This window comes from Temnothorax curvispinosus, unplaced genomic scaffold (genome assembly GCF_003070985.1).
Source record: "Temnothorax curvispinosus isolate PA1 unplaced genomic scaffold, ASM307098v1 QBEX01004937.1, whole genome shotgun sequence".
NCBI lineage: Eukaryota > Metazoa > Arthropoda > Insecta > Hymenoptera > Formicidae > Temnothorax > Temnothorax curvispinosus.
This window is the reverse complement of record NW_020214717.1, coordinates 785,762-801,512: the sequence shown is the minus strand read 5'-3', so window position 1 is coordinate 801,512 and position 15,751 is coordinate 785,762. Positions and strand designations below refer to the sequence as shown.

The following is a 15,751-nucleotide window of genomic DNA, read 5'->3' as shown; positions in this document are numbered from 1 at the left end:
TAACAAACATTGTTGCAAAGATATCTTAACGGTTATATGTTTGTTATATTTTGTATATCTTAGTTTTCTTATTACATCTGTCTAATATATGTATTGTCTAGCTATAAATGTATTCTTGCGCGTATAATCATATAATATTTATTCACATTATTACGTACTTACTATGAGATTCGAGCTTTCTATAAGCTGAGCTCAGTTACTGAATCTCATAATCAACGATATCACGTACTCTCTCATGGAAAAAAAAGTATTGTTTTCCACTATGCTGCTCTATAACATAATATCGCTGAAGAGATAAAAATGTGAGATAATTGAAACGTACAGTGTATCTTTACCTACAGATTTAATTTGTATTTTTCCATAATTGAACAAGTGTTATATTGAAATAAGTTTTTCCTTCTTTTTCTTTTCTTTATTCTTATTATTCAAGTACCTATCCCACATTTTCTTCGCGTAGATGTAATCATTTTAAAAATTTAAAGTTGCAATTGCATTCAAAATTATGAAGGATATTCACTGTTATTCTTTATTTCGTATTTATACAGTATTACTAGCAATTTTAATGAGCGTTATTTATTTAAGAAATAAAAATATATTTTGACTCTTGACTCCGATATAATGAGATTATTTTGCCATTTTATAATAGCTTCTTTGTTATAATATTACTTTATTATCTTTTCTCCTCTAAAATAGATAATAGATCAGTTTAATTACAATATTTCTCGGCTCAGCACATGCTCGAAAATATTTGCTGCTGATAATATAATATAGTCTACAACTTACTTTTATTTTACTTTTATTTGAAGAATTGCAGTTATCACTTGTTATATTTTAAGTATTCTTAATAATTCCGTGCCCGAAAAATTTTAAAGTACGAAATATATAGGTAATGCATTATATACCTATATATATAGGTAATGCTCGATGTTCTATTATATAGTATTATTAGTATGAAATATTCTGTTTTACGTTCTATTGGTATAAAATATCCTGTTCCCTACTTCGCGTGCATATTTATGGGACATAAGCAAAATAAGGAACGTTAATATGTACATCACATAACTGTAAATTGCGGTAATTTAGTTATTACTGTAATAGAGTATAATAGAACAAAAATATAGTTACTCTTTCGCGAGAAACGTAGCACTTTATTTTATTTTGAATTATATTTTGGATCTTATATTCTTTTTATGCGAATATAAGCATATTATATCCAAATCTCAATTATAGCATTTACCTTTAGTGTCTGTACGGACAACAAAGTGCCGTAACGTTAAAAAATTGATAATATAATACTGAAAGAAATTAAGTGAACGGTGACGGGGTAAGGGAAAAGAAACTTCTATAGCCTATATGAGTCCTCAGTAACGCTTGGACTATTGCCTGAAATGGAGTTCCCTGAGGAGAAGTACTATAGACTCAACTACATTCTATTGTCATCGATTGGACTCTGGCCATACGATAATTGTAGCATCAAACAAATTCAAGTCATACTATCACTACTGATATACATATCGTTTTTTGCAGTTCAGGTATTCGCATTGCTTTTTTTCATACCTTGTACATATACTTAATTTCATTTGTTATATATATTTAACCCTTACATTATCCATATCTACTTGATATAATAGTTCTTTTAATGTAAATATTTAAATTTGACATTCTAAAATAAAATAATATAATTTTGATTTGTGCTTATAATAATTGTAAAACCCTATATGGATATTCATACTTTTTTATATTTATTTTTGTTTTCTATAATTATTTTAATTAATTTTTTAGTATTAATATAGGAAAATTCTACTTGCAAAACATATCTAATTAATACATCGTGTTAAAGAATAATTTTAAAAATGCAACAAAAGTATACGCATAGAATTTGGGATACTGTCAAAATATTCCATACACGGAGAAAATTTTATAGTAAATATTACTATGGTGTCGCACTAGCTGCGGACCATCAAGACGCACAAGTTTAAATGCTATAGTCTTATAGTAAAATTACTATGTTCATAGCATTTAATGCTACGATCATAGCATTCAATGCTATAATTATAGCACTAAATGCTATGGACATAGTAATTTTACTATAAGACTATAAGACTATAGCATTTAAACTTGTCCGTCTTGATGTTCCGCAGTTGGTGCGACAGCATAGTAAAATTTAATATAAAATTTTCTCCGTGTACATATACATTTCATACTATACGCAGATAATGAACAAATAATTACCTGAGTTTTTAGATCTATTCCGTCGTACTTTTTAACATAGTCACTTAATTTTCATAATTCTTTATACTACTAATAGATATTATTACATTCAAATTAGATCCATGTCCAGCATATATTACGTTTATCTCTGTTATCTAGTTAATTAAGAAATCTAATATTCGATTTAGAAGATTTTTAGATATAAATATAATATTATGAATCGTGTTTGGAATTTTTCCGTGTGCAAAAATAGCTTGTTAGATAAGAATGTCATCTGCATATTTGACAAAAAAATTATTTTAAAAAAATTATTATACACGCATTTTACACTCACACACAAACGGCGATTCAAAATATACTCTAAATACTGTTACGTGTATTTATATACTTATAGTAAATAGTTCAATCTCTTTTGTATAATGGATATACTTCTAAGAAAGATTTAACATAATTTAAAAATCACTTGAATCTCATCATAACACAGCTATTTTAGTGTGACAAACGTTTCCTTATCAATTTTCATGATCGAGTACGCATAATCATAGGCTTTATTCTAAAGATTAAATATTTTTCTATCTTTTTCATTTTGATGTACAAGAAATTGCAATATTTGAGATCATTGTCAATAATAATATAATGAAATATAATTTGGATAATCTACAAAATAAATACGTAACATATATAATACAAGTATTTAGAATATATTTTAAACGCATATTTTGTGTATGCATGAGTTCTTTTTGAAATAACTTTTCTTTCAGATATGCAGAACCTGCTAGTAATTCTATAATTATAAAATATTATTCGCACATCAGTAAGTGTTTGCTTACAGTTTATGAAATTATTCGTTCCGGAATACAGCCTTGATCTTCTTCTGGAAGTGTTAGCTATTAATTTCCTCATTTTAATATGGTTTATCAAATATGTTGCTTTCTCTTCTGTTATGGAAAATGTAAGTTTAACAATAATTTAATCTGAAGTTAATCGCTATGTACAATAACATCGCATGTATTAATAGATAAAACAATTACGGAACTGTGTCCGAAGTCATTGGAGTATTCTGGTAGACGATCGAGAGATTGATATATTACATAAATATGCTAAAATTGGAAAACAATCTACAATAGCTATAGCAAGTAAGTAAAATTTTTCGAAAAAATGTTTAATTACTTTATTTAAATCAAATTTGAATTACCTGAGATAATTATGTATTTCTGAAGTGTAGAACGTAACTTAAAATTAATACAATTAATTGACCAGTTTTTCTTTATGTATTTTGTATATATATATTCTTTATAAATTTTGATATAAATGAGCTAGCTTTATCTTTTAGAAACCGAAATATATCTTTTAGAAACCGAAATACTAAAAAATTGTTGATTTCATCAAGTCGTGCTTGTTGGGTTTTAAAATTAATGCGACAACTACGCATCCTTTTCAAAGTTCTTTTTCAGTGTATACATATATATAAATATTACCAACAACCATGAAAATATGAATTATGCTTGTGTAAAAAATACGATCTATATATCTATTATTTAAAAATATATTTTTTTATAATTTCGTTAAACTTGACAAATAATAATTTGAACGTTTACACATATGAGGCAACGATTATTCTGTGTGACTGAATAAATTAATAAAATTTTAAAAATTTTAGTATGCGTCTATTTTGGAATTGTCAGTTTCACTTTAGTACAATATATTCCGGATTTACTTGATATCGTAATGCCTTTAAATGAGTCTCGTCCACGTATGCTTCTCCATCAGACAAAATATTTTGCCAATCAGCAAAATTATTTTCATATCATAATGATACATGAGGCTATTGGGCTACTCCTTAGTGGAACTACTGGAGTAGCTGCTGAAACGTTCTTATTAGTAAGCTCATTACATGCTTTCGGAATGTTTAAAATTGCTAGGTACATCGTAAGTGAGATTCTTATTAAACAATTCTAATTAAAAACTTTTTTCATTGCTTTTGTTAATTTTTTATCTCTTAAGCTAAAAAAATTTAATGGTTGTATTTTCTTTTTAAGAAAATATTTTCAGGTAATAAATCAGATTTTCTTATTCGATTGATATCAATCTGTAGATTTTTTATTCATAGCACTTATTAGATTTTAGATACAGTCGAATCCTGGCACCGTTCATTCTTTTCTCCTTATTATTTACTGCTTTTACTCTTGCGTTGCTTTTTCTTTCGTTTTATGCATAATTACATGTGATTTCGCAAATATAAAATAGTGAGGAAATAGGGCAAGAAGAAAAGCTGATGGAAATAATAGGAAAGTAATAAGAAGTAAACAATATGGGATATACCTAATTGATTCATATTTATTATTGCTGAATATATATGTGTTTCATATTTATTAAAATAATGTATAATAGAACAACTATATGATATAGTTTTATGGTAAAAATTTAAATTAATAGCGTGCTGTATTATGTACTTCTTTCATGACATACAGAATTTTATAGTTACCGTATGGAACGTATGTTAAGCATAGATGTTTCACAAATACCTATAGCTAAAAGCTATATTATATTCCATGATAAAATAACCGCTGCAGTGGACATCCATAGGAGAGCGATCGAGTTAGTATATCACTAATTCCAAAAATGTCTCTTATTCAAATAGAGTATTGGCAAGAGCTCAAAGAACATTGTAACTTTTTGCAATTTAATGATGGAGAGTAATAACGGAAAATCTTTATTCTGTTAGATTTTCGGACCTATTAAAAGCAAAGTTTGGACTGTCGTACTTATTTATGGCTGTAACGGCTATATGTTCGGCAACTGTTAGTCTCTTTCGTGTGTGTAGAAATACTGGTTGTATACGATCACTGTCGCTAGCTTTATAAGATTATTTGTAATTATTGCAACCATCGATTTTATTTGCAGCTATTTCGAATAATGACGATGCAACAGGAAAAGATGGAAATTGTTAAATTACTCTGTTATGTAGTTTTCCTTTTTCTATTTTTAATTGTAGCCAATTTTGTTGGGCAAGAATTTATAAATCGCGACAGTCATGTCCATCGAACAATGTATGTAGTGCAATTAATAGATTTTTTTAAATACAATATATGATATATTGTATAATCAAAAATTTTACAATTTGAAGACTCATATATAGGTTCTATATAAAGATATGTTCAGAAAAGAATTAGTTTTTCTTTTTTCGCAATATAGATGCAATACAAAATGGTACAATGCTCCGTTAAAGATACAAAAGTTTGTACTTTTTTTGATTAGAAAAACTATAAAAAGTTATAAAATTGATGCTGCTGGTTTGTTCAGTCCCTCCTTTGAAGGTTTGGCCACGGTGAGAAGTCACAGCATTAATAAAAGTAATTATTGTATTAACCAGCTATACATATAAATAATATTTTTTGTTTTAGATGATGAGCTTATTGCTTTCTTTTCTGACGCTCTTATGTTCTATACAACTTCAGTTATAAAAAATACATCCGTCAATTTTATAATTTTATGATAATACGGAAACACATGATATCACATGTTATATAAATCTCACAAAATCATATTAATTTTAACAAAATATTTTTAATAAGCAATACGATTAAAGATCTGTGTTTAAAAAGTATAATCTTGACTCCTTTGTTATTAATTTCAATCTGTTTAGCAAATACTACAACGTTAATCATTATGTCACATTTTCCCCAATGTACAAACATGTTTGATTAAAATAGCTTGCTTATTTTTATAATAAAGAAAATAAAATAAAAATGTTTAAATTTACTACTTTTTATATAAATAAAAATATGTATGTATATACGTACAAATACCATCAAGTGAACAATTTTCTTTAACAATTTGTAATCTATAAAAGAAATAAGCAAGCTAAAAATAGACACGAATTTGAATGGCAATGCGTTCCTTCGAAAAAATTCTATTGAAATCACGTTCCGTGAGGATAATAACCTTGCTTCCGGTGCTCAGTCTCCCTTCTACTCAACTTTAATCGAATGGAGAATTATCTTCGTTTGTTATGCAGAAGGTAACTATTCATTCAACTGTTCAACAAGATTAAAATAACGTCTATTACGAACACTTGAACGAAACCGAAGAACGATCGTTAGCGCAAAATGATGAAAGCGCCTGCGCCAACTTCGGGAGAAAGAAAATTTTTCCCTTTCAATATTATCATCTTATTTGCACACTTTGCAGAACAATCTTTATCTTACCATTGGTACTTTACGACAATTACAGAAATATCGTCTGGAAAGTAATATGTATTGATCGGCTCATTACTGACCCTTTTCTTTTACTGGTACGACAGATGAACTTTTCTACTGCTGTTTGGCTTCTATTATTAATTATTTATTACCATAATTTCGCACAATCATTGAAACAGAAATGCGATAAAAATAGCGGAAAGCGAGAATCTTTAATAAAATATAAGTATAGAATGTATAAATAGAATTGTTGTTTTTCTCGGCGTCTTTCGGCGCAATCGTGCTTCAGCCTTCGCAAAAAGATGGAATCTATCGGCGAACGTTACTACAGAATCCAACAAATCTTGTTAACCATGCTTGGTCTATGGCCGTATAACGATACAATGTATAGACATATTCAAAGTATATCGCTTTAAAATATGTTACATTTTATACGAAATCTGAAGATGTAAATTCTTTACCTATATAGTTATATTTGTCTCAAAAATGTACAATATTGTAAATATTGTACATTTTTGTAATGACACTGACTTTCAAAACATCAAAACATTTAAGTTTAAGATATTCTACGTGAAAGATATTTAAAACTTTTATTTTATACATATATAACTATTCAAATATCCCCATATTTGGTCCTCTTATTTTGTTTAAGAAATAAAATATATTAAAATCACATATACATATATATAATAACGTATAAAAAAAGCAATGCTTATTATTATTAACGATAGATAAAAAAGCTACTAAAGCTAATAAATTATCATTGGAATTTAATAAAGTGCAAAGAGGAGTTGAAAATTTTACAGGAATATTACTACACCGCAAAACTGTTGACTTTTATAGGAGCATGGTAAAATATCTTTTTAATACACTGATAGCTATGCAAACATTGGAATTTATTAGATATCAATGATAATAGCCTTAATTTTACTAGCACTTTGTTATTAAAAGCTTTAATTAAGAGAAAAAATGTATATTACTACGAGATATAACATCAAATTTTATTTTTATTAAGTTATAATGAGGAAAAATAAAAGATGTGAAAAACATATTATTTGTGACATTATATTAACCCTTTCAACACTGAATACTTTTGTTTATTTTTTAAATTGGGCACTGAAATAGCATCATTTGCTAGACGTCTTTACACATTTATACTGAAAGGAATAATATAACATTTTTATAAATAGGATCAATTATAATATGATTTATATTTTAGCTCTTGAGCTGCTCTTTATCTTATTTCACGATTTTTGTGTCACTACAAAATTAACGTTCTCATGGGTGATATGCATAATACCACAGACGAAAATGTCATTAAAAATCACTTTGTGCTGGTCGATCATCGAAATACATACGAGATCACATGCAACGAAAAATTATAATTCACGTACAGAAATGATCGAGCCAGTGTCTTAAGATTCCCTGTAGTACAAAGTAGTGTTAAATGTATTGCTTGTCAAAATATAATATATAAATATCAATTTAATCGTCAAGTTTTAATCATAAAATACCACTCCTATTTCCATTTTCTACATAGACGTGATATATGAATCTATGATGGTTATTCAAGCTGAAAAACAATTGTGAATCTTGACTCATCTGCGCGTATGTTAAGAGAACATACTGAACATGAATACACACACATATAGGTATATAGAAAACGAAAAAAGGAGATACTGAAAATAGAGTATGGTAGTAGAAAATTTCTACAAGCACTAGTTTTTACATTCACAGCAAATGTACCAACATTTATACGCTCCTTTTTTATTTCACCGGGCGAATGCAGTTTCCACGTTGCCATTAATTTCATCAACTAACATCATTAAAAATATAGTACGAAAAATGCGAAAAAAAGCTTTCTGATGTTTTCGAAGAAAAAAGAACAAAAGGGAAGAAAATTGCTTTCGGATTGTATCCCTTTTTAGAGCATGATGTATAAAAGAAGATAACATTATAAATCAATGTTCTATGAAATGAAACATTAGAATATTACCTATCAATTCAGACACATGAGAAATATGTCTAAGTTTTGACAGTATAATGATATATTAATTCATAGTTTCGCGCACCTTAAATATATTAAAGTAAAATCAATCTTCAAAATATTTGTCGTATAATGATATCCAATATTCCCATACACACCTTACAACGTTCTGATGATTATAATCGTATAGCAATCTTTTTCCAACAATATTAATATTGTTGAATACATGTCGAAGGAGAGCACCCGAGCACCGTTACCGTCTAACGTCTCGAATCGAACTGAAGAAGCATGAAAATGCGCGAAAACGACGTTGCAATTGCGCTTGCGTCGATCGAATATAAGGGGGCGACAATAATAGAGAGAAAATAACTTTGGAAGTAATACATATTTGTTTCCAATATTTAGACGCTTTATTCAGATGTAAGCTAAAACTATAATTTAAGTTACAATTTTGTAATTTTACGATATTAGTAGAATTTTGTAATTTCGACATTAGTGTAATATTTGCAAGTGGAAAAACGTGGAAAATTAGAAAATATGAAATTATAAAAGAACATAGCAAGTGGAGATGAAAAAAAGATATTTCTAGAAAAAATTTGAACACAAATGCATCGCAGCACTCGTACCGAAATGAGTTGTATGGCGGATAGTTATTACACTATTAATCGGAACCTGTTACTATGTGTCGGCCTATGGCCATATCAAGGATTTGGTTTCAGGTGTATTCTAATAACATTTATAACCTTAGTACTTTTATCCAGCGTAGTATTTCAGGTATGAATCTCTTTAAATCTTATATCTGTAACTAATTATCTTCGATGTTATTTAATATTGCTATTTGATATAAGAATGAACAAAATAGAGTGCGCGAAAATTTAGCGCATAATTAATTTTAATAAATTCTCTGCGAGGAAATTGCAATAGCATAAAATTCTGAATATTCTGATGAATTCAGCGATGTTAAATGCTAATTAGAATTATTATATATTTGTATATGTATGTATATTGTATAACAACTTCTTCGAAGCCACTACAAAATTATTCTAGCCAGAAGGTCATTAATATTAACAAAATTAATTAAAAGTCAAAATAGCCGGAAAAATGTATCGCTTTCAGCTAACAACCTTCGTCACGAAAGAATACAGCATGGAACTTCTTTTAAAGATCCTCGCGTATAGTATTCCATGGCTGAGCTATATGTTGAAGTATAATCTTTTTTGCTTAAATATGAAAAAGGTAACTATATTTGATATTAATCCTATTTAGGACATTTTTGAGAAAAAAAATGACGGATAATCATTATCTTACAAATTTAGATGCGAGGTCTTGTAGAACGAGTGCGTTTCGACTGGAGTGAATTAAACAATGCGCGTGAACTTGAAATAATAAAACGGTATTCAGCTATCGGAAGATTTATCACGTTAGTTACGACACGTAAGCAACATCTAATGTTCCAACGTGCTTCCCAAGTTTCGGTAATGATTTAAAATTGATTTAACTATTGCAGTGTTCATCTATATGTCTATATTTGGCTTTGTCGTGGTACAGCTAGCAGCAAATTTTATTCTGGACTACATAATAACGGCCGCAAACGAATCTCGTCCGCGGCGGCTTCCGGCCGAGGCCGAGTGTTTTGTGGATCAAGAAAAGTATTTCACTCTGCTCATGTCATATGTGTTCCTTGTTGTCATATGTGGCCTAACCACGGTAATAGCCATCGAGACGCTTTTCATGTCATACACGCAACACGCATGTGGATTATTCGAAGTAGCCAAGTAAATACAGTGTTTCAAGAAGCGGATCAACAAATTTTGATGACGTTTTACAAATTTCATTACGTTTCAGTTGTCGCGTAGAACAAGCATTGCACAAAGGTATGGCGAGAGATATAATATCTGTTGCTGAAAAAAACACAATAATATGTCAGGGAATAGTCAGTGCAGTCGATGTACACAGGAAAGCAATTGAGTCCGTAATTCTCATTAATTTAACCAAGAAAATTTTTTTCATTCTCTACCGTGATTTTTTTCTAAATTATTCATTTCTCTAATAACTTTTGCCTGATATACATGTATAATAACTATTACCTGACTTTTGTCAGGTAGTAATTATTATACATATACATACATATTCATCCTATACACGTCATTATTCAAGGTTTATCGAAATGTCGATAACAAGTTTTAAGTGGGTGTATTTTATCACACTACCAATAACCGTGCTATCGCTGAGCATCAATCTCTATCGCGTGAGTAATTACTGATATATTCTTATCGATACTAATAACGCTGAGTAATTAACATATCTTAGATGTTGTCAACGTGACACACCTGCGTATACCATTGTATCCGTAGATACAAGATTTGCATTCCTCACAAAGCAAACTGATCGTTTGTATGATCGCAGCTTTCTCGGCTAATAACGACCGAGGAATATCAGGATACAATAACAACTCTTCTGTTTGTTCTTGGTCATTTTTGGTATCTGTTCTTCTGCAACTATTTGGGACAGGAGGTGATCGATCATAGCAGTAATGTCTTTCATAAAACGTGAGAGTTAATTAGTCATATACTCTATATATATATATATATATATATATATATATAGAGTGTAACATAAATGTGGGCCGCTACTTGAAGGGTGAGTCTACTCATCAAAATGAGTAAAAAAGTTCACATAAACGTATGTCCAAAAATGCATTGTTTTCACTTGACAATCATACGCCCCTAAAGAAGCGACCCACATTTATGTTACATTCTGTATATGCATATATGTATATATAAAATATATATTAGGATGGTCCTTATTTTTCGACTTTTATTCTGCGGCACCCCCCAGAATGTTTCCAATTCGCAAAAAAATAATCCCTGCCAAAGTTCAGCTCGATCAGATAACGGAAACCCGTGCCCTCGGATTTTTAAACATTTGAGTTCTTTTGTATTAAACTGTTTATTCCATCAACATTGGTTTTTAAAGCGTATTTTCCACAAAAATCGGCCTAAAGCACTTTTCTTTTTTTGACATGTGTGTCTTGCTTTTCTGCATCGTTTGAGACCTTATACGTCTCATTTAAACAATTAGGTAAATTGTTAATAACTAAAAAATAAAAATAAATAGTTATTGCATTTATTGCTTGATCAGCTGGAAAAAATTATGTGTGGCTACAAAAGTTATAGTAGTATGTTTAGAGCCAAAAGAAGGACAAAAATTAAAAGATTACTCTATTACTCTATATAAAATAATCAGTTGTCAAAGTTTAAACGCGTTTTTCTCGAAACTACAATTTTGTAGCTGGGCGCTCGCGTATCTCAGCCAATTTTTATCCGAATGACTTGAAATTTGGACAGAATGTTTATAACAAAATTGTCTTCAGTTAAGCGTACGATTTTTTTATTTGACAATTAGTTTTTGAAAAACAATTAAAAAAGTAAAAAAATTTTTGGTTGAATTTCGAACTTTTTTTTAGAACTGCGCCATTTTGTTAAAGATTAATATTTCAAAAAATCCGTACGCTTAACTGAAACTACATATTATATAGTTTAAAATGACACCAAATTTATTTTAGACATCCTGTTCTGACGGAGCGCCCGCGCACCCACAATTTTTTTGCACCAATTTCATTAAATTTATTATTTCTCGCGAAAAAAAATTTACGAAAATAGCATTCTTTTTCCGGCCGTTACAGTGGTTTCCCCCCTTAAGTCTTCTCAGGTCCCCTCCTAGAATAGGGGTCCTCGGGGCTCCCAACTATGTCAGGATACAATAAATGCAATAACTATTTATTACTTTTATTTTTAGTTATTAATAATTCGCCTAATTGTTTAAATAAGACGAATAAGGTCTCAAACGGTGCAGAAAAGCAAGGCACACATGTTAAATAAAAAAGAAAAGTCCTCTAGTCCGATTTTTGTGGAAAATACACTTTAAAAATCAATCGAAAAAATTAAAGAAAAAAATTTTTTGTCGAGTAAATAAGGACCACCCTAATATATATGTATATTATAATATATAGAGAAGAATAAATTTGTTCCAATATGTATATTAAAACTTTCAATTATGATCTTCTAATGGTATATTATATAGATACAACGTACAATGGTACACGGCTCCGGTGAAAGTGCAAAAGTTATTGCTGCTTGTAATGCAAAGAAGTATGCGACATTGCACAATTATGATCGGCGGCTTATTCATTCCGTCGTTAGAAGGATTCGCCACGGTAAATTCTCGACACTAATACTAATCTGTCATCGAACATTATTGCTTTATAAATTGTCAAAAATACAATTTTCGCTTTTCATTTTAGCTTACAAGCATGTCACTTTCATATTTTATGGTAATTTATTCTATCCAGTGAGCTCGTAAAATAAAATTTATCATTAGTCGAACACATAGGTTGTGTCACAATACAGTAATTCTGGTATACCTATTGCAAATGTTAATGTAATAGTACAAAAGTAATTTGTAAAATTATATTTATTATTATTTATTGTATAAAGAACAATTTTACGGAATTAACCAGTATATGTTTTATGGAACCGTAATGCGTAATGCAAAAATATAATAAGGATTGATACAACATTAATCCAAGAGGATACGCAAAACAATCGAACTGTATCTCTAAAAAAAAAAGGAAAACATAATTCCGCTTCCTGTTTACATTGTACAGTTTTTTTATCAGATTTGTAAAATTAATATATATTCTAGGAGTAAGAACGATAATATTATCATTATGTCCAATATTTTTAGAAAGTTTATTCACGTTCCGGCTATTTAATCTTAATAAATTAACTTTATGAAAATGTATTAATAGAAATGCCATATAAATGGAGATTTTTTACGGCATTGTGAGTTTTAAGGGTAATTACGTTACAAACTAATATATTGCATTAGTAATTATGACAGCTTACTAATTTAGAGTTCTTGATCCAAATAAGTCATCACAACGTAATTCACAACGTAATCTTTATGATGTTTGCCAAGCATGGTACACAAATCACAGTTTCGGACGATTACAATAGACGATTACAATAATAATCTTTATAGTTAATCTCATACGATGTTAGCACACATTATTTCAGTACGCGCACCGCAAGGGAAGTACCGTAACGTTCCGAGTGTCGAATAGAAATGAAGAGACGTCGGAAACGCGTGAAAGCGAAATTGCAATTGCGCTTGCGCCGATCGAACGTAAAAGAGAAATACGCGGAGAAAAAAATAATTGGTTCATCACGTAAGTAATAACGTTCGCCTAGGGGTTATAGATACAGACACTAGCGAAATATATGCCAAAGCTATAATTTGCGTAACTATAGTAAGCTATCGTAATTTTCCAAGAGACCAGAACAATATTTTGAATATGGAGAAATAGTGAATTATAATCTACAATAAAACATGCCAAAGCTAAGTGGTGACTCGTGGAAAGAAATTCGACACAAACGCGTTATAACACCGGAATGCCAAAATTGTCCGATAATAAATAGGTACTATTCAATTAATCGAATTTTATTACTATGCATTGGTTTGTGGCCCTATCAAAAGTCTAGTTTCAGACAGATCGTAATAACATTTACGACCATAATGCTTGTATCAGGTGTAGTATTTCAGGTATGACGATATTTTTTTTATTTCACGTCTCTCATTAATCCTTCGTATACTATATTTAAGATAAAAATTAATAAAATAAAGTTTACACAAAATTAAATTTTATTATTATAGTAAAATCAAAAAATATTAATATATGATTATTCTCATTAAAAGAAAAATATTTCTCTTTTGTCATAAATATTACATTATAACAAAAAATGATATAATAAATTTTGATAATATTTTTTTATAATTATAATATAATAATATTTTGTCTAAACTTAATTATAATTGCTCTCATTAGCTCTCACATCAAAAAATATTTTTTTAAATTAAATTATAATAAGGATTTATAATAAATTTCGTAATAATTAAACAAAAATTTCTGATTTTTATATACTTTAAATAACTTCTTCAAAGATAATTTGCTAAAAGAATCATCTTTAACATAAAAATAGAAATATTTTGAATGGAAAATATCACTTTTAGCTAACGACTTTCATCACGACTGAGTATGACATAGACATTCTTCTACATGTTCTCGCGTACAGCATCTCATGGTTATCTTATGCATTAAAATATAATATGCTGTGTTTAAATATAAGACAGGTAAGAGCGTTCGATATAAAATGCAAATACTCAAAGCGAAACTTCTGGGAAAAGCGATTATTATCAATACCACATATGAAATATTTTCGGAAAAATTAAATAATCATTTATGAACGCATGCAGATGCGATACTTTATGGATCGAGTGCGTTGTGATTGGGCTGAATTAAACAACATGCAAGAAATTAAAATAATAAAAGAATATTCAGCTATCGGAAGATTCATTACATTAATTACAACATGTAAGCAATATCTTGAATAATTCTTCCGCGCTCTAAATTCGGTTACTAATACAAATTCAGACTTTAATCGTTTAATTACAGTGTTCATCTATATATCTATTTCTTGCTTCATTCTGATACAGTTTCTATCAAACTTTCTTTTGGACATGATATCCAATAAAAATGAATCTCGTGTACGACAATTTCCGGTCCTAATAGAATGTTTTATAGATCATCAAAAGTATTTTTTTCTAATTTTGTTGTTTTTATGTCTTGTTGTCCTGTCTGGTCTAACCACAGTGGTAGCTACCGAAACACTTAATATGACATACATACAACATGTGTGCGGTTTATTTGAAATAGCCAGGTAAAGTAAAGTTCGGGGCTTCAAAAAATAAATCGATTAATTTTAACGACGTTTGTGCAAACATGTGTTGCAGTTACATTATCAATTTCAGCTGTCGCATAGAACAAGCACTACACAAAAATACGATGCGAGGTATTGCATCTCCCATCGAGAGAAGTTCGATAATATGTCAAGGAATAATCAGTGGCTTCAATATGTACAAAAAAGCAATCGAGTTCGTGATTGTCATTAATATGATTAGAAGTTTCTTTATTCCATAGTGCGATTTCTTTTCGAATCTTCTAATTTTTTAATAAATCAGGCTATAAAATGTCTAAAATTTATAAATCATATAAATCATTAGCATACGTAATTGGCAACAGTCACTTGCGTGACTATATATTTTCTCTACGCGCATTTAAAATTTATCGTTATTTAAGGTTTATCGAAATGTTGAAGGTACATTATACATGGGCATATTCAGTACTATTACCATTTGGAGTATTGTCGTTGAGCGTTAATCTCTATCGCGTAAGTAATTGTTTATTTACAAAACTTATTAATTTTAAATATATTTATATATTATATTTGTACAT

At 29.2% G+C, this 15,751-nt stretch overlaps 2 protein-coding genes across 2 annotated transcripts; both read left to right on the top strand.

Moving 5' to 3' along the window:
- Positions 1-1,372: 1,372 nt before the first annotated feature.
- On the top strand, positions 1,373-12,836 carry LOC112454269. Its single transcript, XM_025015561.1, has 18 exons — positions 1,373-1,532; positions 3,044-3,163; positions 3,230-3,347; positions 3,872-4,133; positions 4,693-4,809; positions 4,937-5,027; positions 5,116-5,261; positions 5,407-5,539; positions 7,190-7,260; positions 9,015-9,171; positions 9,514-9,633; positions 9,714-9,831; positions 9,905-10,172; positions 10,243-10,365; positions 10,555-10,645; positions 10,804-10,946; positions 12,481-12,613; positions 12,701-12,836. The coding sequence occupies exons 1-18, from the start codon at positions 1,389-1,391 to the stop codon at positions 12,749-12,751; spliced, it is 2,406 nt and encodes an 801-aa protein (XP_024871329.1). The 5' UTR covers positions 1,373-1,388; the 3' UTR covers positions 12,752-12,836.
- Positions 12,837-13,613: 777 nt separating this feature from the next.
- Positions 13,614-15,680, top strand: LOC112454268 (the record flags this gene model as incomplete). Its single annotated transcript, XM_025015560.1, has 6 exons — positions 13,614-14,001; positions 14,470-14,589; positions 14,713-14,830; positions 14,912-15,176; positions 15,268-15,390; positions 15,596-15,680. Coding segments are annotated over exons 1-6 (924 nt in total), but the record flags the coding sequence as incomplete, so codon positions are not given.
- Positions 15,681-15,751: the final 71 nt, after the last annotated feature.

Coding starts and splice junctions, on each gene's coding strand:
- LOC112454269 (XM_025015561.1), top strand. CDS start 1,389: ATGGAGTTCCCTGAGGAGAAGTACTATAGACTCAACTACATTCTATTG. Junction 7,261..9,014: donor TTGACTTTTATAGGAGCATG/GTAAAATATCTT, acceptor AATGCATCGCAG/CACTCGTACCGAAATGAGTT. Junction 10,366..10,554: donor GTACACAGGAAAGCAATTGA/GTCCGTAATTCT, acceptor TCATTATTCAAG/GTTTATCGAAATGTCGATAA.